The sequence below is a fragment of the Lactuca saligna genome, chromosome 8, assembly GCF_052625555.1.
Source record: "Lactuca saligna cultivar CGN05327 chromosome 8, ASM5262555v1, whole genome shotgun sequence".
Classification (NCBI taxonomy): domain Eukaryota; kingdom Viridiplantae; phylum Streptophyta; class Magnoliopsida; order Asterales; family Asteraceae; genus Lactuca; species Lactuca saligna.
In genome coordinates, this window is record NC_136424.1 from 109,770,402 (window position 1) to 109,775,355 (window position 4,954).

The 4,954-nt window shown below is 34.8% G+C and overlaps 1 protein-coding gene across 1 annotated transcript; it reads left to right on the forward strand.

The window, feature by feature from the left end:
* The first annotated feature begins 711 nt into the window (after positions 1-711).
* Positions 712-1,643, forward strand: TIL (temperature-induced lipocalin). The gene is made up of 2 exons (XM_078971740.1): positions 712-1,145; positions 1,286-1,643. Exons 1-2 carry the CDS (start codon positions 774-776, stop codon positions 1,469-1,471), a joined length of 558 nt encoding a protein of 185 aa, XP_078827866.1. The 5' UTR covers positions 712-773; the 3' UTR covers positions 1,472-1,643.
* The last annotated feature ends 3,311 nt before the right edge of the window (positions 1,644-4,954 follow it).

Sequence of the window (4,954 nt, forward strand, 5' to 3'; positions counted from 1 at the left end):
AAGTGGGTGGATGATATTTCATTTTCTTTTTTTAATCAAAATAATAATAAATTAAATAAAAGAAATTAAAAAAGAAGTAATGAAATGTATATTTGTCAATCATGTGGGGTATGAATCAATACTACACAAAAATAATAAACGAAGGGACAACACATGGTATCCGAATTTAGACGAGGTATGCATCAACAAATTTTTTTGAATCAAAATCCCATAATTTTATTATTTTTGTAATTTTTTCAAGATGGAAGTTTTTTTAAAGAAAGGGTTCGTATGGTATTTACGAGATTCACTACCATTAATAACCTGACCTCCTTTTGAAAGTCTATTAGCAATAATGCTAAGGAGAATATATAGAAGGAAAGTAAACGGGGAAGCATAAAATGAACATATGAATAAGTAAATAAAATTGGTGTTTTTGAAAGAAATGATAAATATACGGATATAATTTCGGAATATTAACCTTTTGGGCCATATTTTTGTAGAGGAAATTTTGGCACATAGTTTTCAAATCTCTCAAAATTCAATGTCTAGAAACCAGTCCAAAAGCCAAAACTTGGAGGGAAAGGGATAAGATTATTTTCAACAAAAATCTCATGGATGATAAAAACTCTAGAATGATCGATATCAAAATATTCACTTTTACAGATGGACGGCTACGATTTCTCCATGTCACACTTATCAACACCCCCTCAGTTATAAAATCTGCAGAATCTGTTCTCCATTCTACTCATCTTCTTCGTTAGCACTCACCGATAGAGAAAAACCCCAAAATCATGTCTAAGAAAGCCATGGAAGTTGTAAAAGGCATAGATCTACAAAGGTACATGGGCAGATGGTATGAAATAGCTTCATTCCCATCGAGGTTTCAGCCCAAAGATGGGATCAACACAAGGGCTACGTACACATTGAAAGACGATGGCACTGTTAATGTTCTAAACGAGACTTGGAGTGGTGGCAAGAGAGGATTCATTGAAGGAACTGCTTATAAAGCTGATCCCAAAAGCGATGAAGCGAAATTGAAGGTGAAATTCTTCGTTCCACCATTTTTGCCCATCATACCTGTTACAGGTGATTACTGGGTGTTGTATCTTGATGATGATTATCAGTATGCTCTGATAGGTCAGCCTTCCAGAAGTTATCTCTGGGTACGTTTCTATTTCCTGTTGTTTGTTTTGTTTCTAATTTCATTTAGTGGAGATTCTGTTGAAATTCAATACATTTTCAGCCATTTCGATTTGGGAATTTGAGATTTGTAATCTGAAAACTGTGGTTTGGGTATGTGTAGATACTATGCAGGCAAACTCATCTCGATGATGAGATATACAACCAGCTTGTTCAGAAGGCGACGGAAGAAGGGTATGATGTGAGCAAACTGAAGAAGACAACACAGACAGAACCGCCGCCGGAATCCGAAGATGCTCCAGCCGATACCAAAGGGATTTGGTGGTTTAAATCATTATTTGGCAAATAGACCTTGAAAACAGGAAGACTCTTAATAAATGAACGTATATTGATGTTAAATTCAGTTGAAGTGTGGAAGAATGTAGTGGTTATGTAGTTGTACATATTGCTTACCTGTGTGTGGTACAACTTCTTTCTAGTTCATATGGTAATGATCAATGAAAATGTTATTGGTGTTTGAATGTTTGATCGCAATTTGGAGATTGAAATTATGTTTATGGGTTTTTGCGGTGGGTCTGGTGGCATGTGGGTGGGTTGCTTGTATGGAAACGCGGGATTGGGACGTGTCTATGTGAAAATGATAGACACAAGAAACCAATTCAATTAACTTTTATCTTGAATAGACGAGTGAACTGGTTTTCCTGGTTTTATGATATTGTGTGCACGCTTATTGACCATAATCCATTGAATAGGTATATTAAGACTGTCAAATATTGAAATTTTACTAAGATCTTTTTATATGTTAGTAAGATTGGATCAGGATCCTACCAAAATGAACCATAATCTTTGTTGGTGTAAAACTTAAATTTATAAAAGTTAGCAATAAAACATCTCAATTATAAAATGGAACAAGATCATTATGATATATAATTAAAGGCTTAATATCAATGAATGTAATATGTCTAAAATTTAAAGGCTTAATATATAAATGAAATAATATGAGTGTAATATGTTTAAAATGCGATGAATTGATCAAGTGATGATATATGAAGTTTCTTAGAACTTGCGATGATCAATTTTTGACTATATAATAAACTAGAGAGGTGGAATTTGATCACATTAAGATTTTAAGAGCATTGTTGGGATTTTAAGATCTCACATGTAAATCTTGCTTTATATATATCCTATATATCCTAGTGAGTTCGATATCGTTCTGCTTCATATACATCCTAGTGAGTTCGATATTGTTTTTGGCTTGTAGGATTTCAAAATCGTAAGATCAAGATCGAAAATATTATTAGAAGGTGATTAAACGAGAATGAAATTGATTATTATATTTATATTTGTTATTTTTTGCACTAGAAAAAATTAGATTTTTATTTTATTTTATTTTGAACGGTAAAATTTTATAAAGGCAAAACTAGCAAATATGCTAGAAGATTACATAATTCAATTTAGATACGTAGGAGAGCAACACCATCTAAAAAATTACAATTTAGTTTATGATTTTAACCATTTGAAAGAGATGATTTGTATATCATCCATTGTCTTCATCGCAAACTCACAAACATGCTTGAACACTAAATCATTACACGTCTTCCACATCGATCAAAATAATATGTTGATCAGAGATCAACATAATTTCCTATCCTTCTTGCTCAGATTTAAGTTATCGATACCAACCATAAGCTTTGATGATGTTCCGGGACAGGAAAGAAAACAAATAGCCCCCACAAAAGAACAATAAAAAACAGATGATTAACACTTTCAACAACGTTACTACATAAGGGGAAAATGTCAAATATCATATGCACCCCCAAACAACAAGATTTAAAGAAACGTGAATCACATCCAGGAAGATTCTCCAAGTAAAGCAATTGACTTTAATCGGATCCCAACTCATCCAATTGAACATACAAGAAACGCCATTCGCCTTGGCATCCACAATTAACAATCTCAAGGATCGACCAAAGAAATTCCGTGAGGAATTGCCCTTCCAAACCCATATGTCTTTAGCTTCCAAATTAAGGATATAACTGAAACCCACTATATTGTTATATTGTTTGTTTTTAGGGTTGGTTCAACTTAATTTGAGTCATGTAGCAATTTTTTTTTTGAACACTTCAAATTAAGTTGAACCAACCCACAAACATACTTGAACACTAAATCATTACACGTCTTTCCATACTTCTGCTCATCCCTAAGGATATGTATTAGATGCATCTAATTTTGCATCAAATGCACCATATATCTTAGTAGCTGAAGCAAAAGCCTTAACTAGTACACAAATATATTCATAAAGCTCATATCGAAACACCAAAATATTGACATTATATCGATCACATAATGTGGAGGTGTCATGAAATGAAAACTATTGTGGTTACATGCATCTAAAATTGAAAGCAAAGCTAGATCAATGCAATAATATATATATATATATATATATATATATATATATATCCAAATTGGAAACAAGCAAAGGTGGAGCAAGGACAAAGCATATACATGTTAGGGGTGTGATCATGATGACATGAAGGCTTTGTGAGGAAGAGGGAGGGGCTAAGATGAGGATGGTGGCTTTCGATGCAGCGCCATAGGAATAAGGAAGGGGCCCTGAGAGTGTGAGACGAGGGTGGTTCTTGGAGGTAGTGTAACATCCCAAAAATCAAAGTAAAATTTTCATTTTTCCAAAACAACTCCAAGACAATAATTGTTTACAAAAATGTTGTTTCAAAAGTATAATTCATAAATAAGAGTAATCCCAAAATCTAATAACATAAAACTCGAAAGATGTGCACGATTACGCCTTCGGTTTGCCACGATCATCTGAAGTACCTGAAACAATAAACCAAAACTATAAGCCAAAGCTTAGTCAGTTCCCCCAAGGTACTGCAAACATATAATCAAACATATATTAGGTCCACAACCTCCTGGTTGGATTACCCATGGCCCACAACCTTCTGACTGGAATGCCCCGGCCCACAACCTTTTGGTTCGATTGCATAATACATACTAGGTCCACAACCTCCTTGTTGGATTACCCCTGACCCACAACCTTCCGGTTGGAATGCCCCCGACCACAACCTTTCGGTTGGAATGCCCCCGTCTGTTGACTAACAACACAAAGCATTACAGTCTCAACCCCACCATACCATGTCGATATATACATAACAAATAATAGATATCTATCAACAGATAATCATATAACCAGTCATCAAACAAACATGCATATCTAACAGTTTATTACAACATAGCAACATCCTAGATACCATGATACACAATCTAGTGGGTCGACGTTGGTGCCTTCGACCCACAAGTATAGTGAGGAAAAACTCACCTCTCAGTCTGAAAAGATCGTATAACAGGAAACAGCTCCATATATCTGCTTTACCAGTCACATATTCATTGGAACATGACCAAACTTAACTTATAATTAGAATACCCAAAATACCCTTAGGTCAAACTTGGTCAATCCCCGATCAAAATCAAAAAGTCAAAAAGTCAACTAATTCAACTTAGAGTACGCTGCACTTACTCGAGTTTGACTAAAAGACTTGACGTTGACTGCGTACGTGTAGCGTATCATTTGGTACGCCCAACGTACACGACTGCCTTCCCTCCATTCTATTAAGAGCTTAATCCTTAAGCTCTTTTACCCAAAATTTGGATGTAGTCTTCAAATGTTGTCCTTAACCATAAAGTTTCCAACTTTAGGTCTTGCATGGCTATTAAGTGCTAATAACCAAAACACTAACATCTTAACTCATTAAGACACCCTAGCTCATGCATGGGAGGGAACTAATGACCCAAACCACATTTTTATGCTTCTAAA

Excerpts from the sequence above, each read along its gene's own strand:
- TIL (XM_078971740.1), top strand. The coding sequence starts at position 774 with ATGTCTAAGAAAGCCATGGAAGTTGTAAAAGGCATAGATCTACAAAGG. Across the intron at positions 1,146-1,285 it reads CTTCCAGAAGTTATCTCTGG|ATACTATGCAGGCAAACTCA; the intron begins GTACGTTTCTAT and ends GGGTATGTGTAG.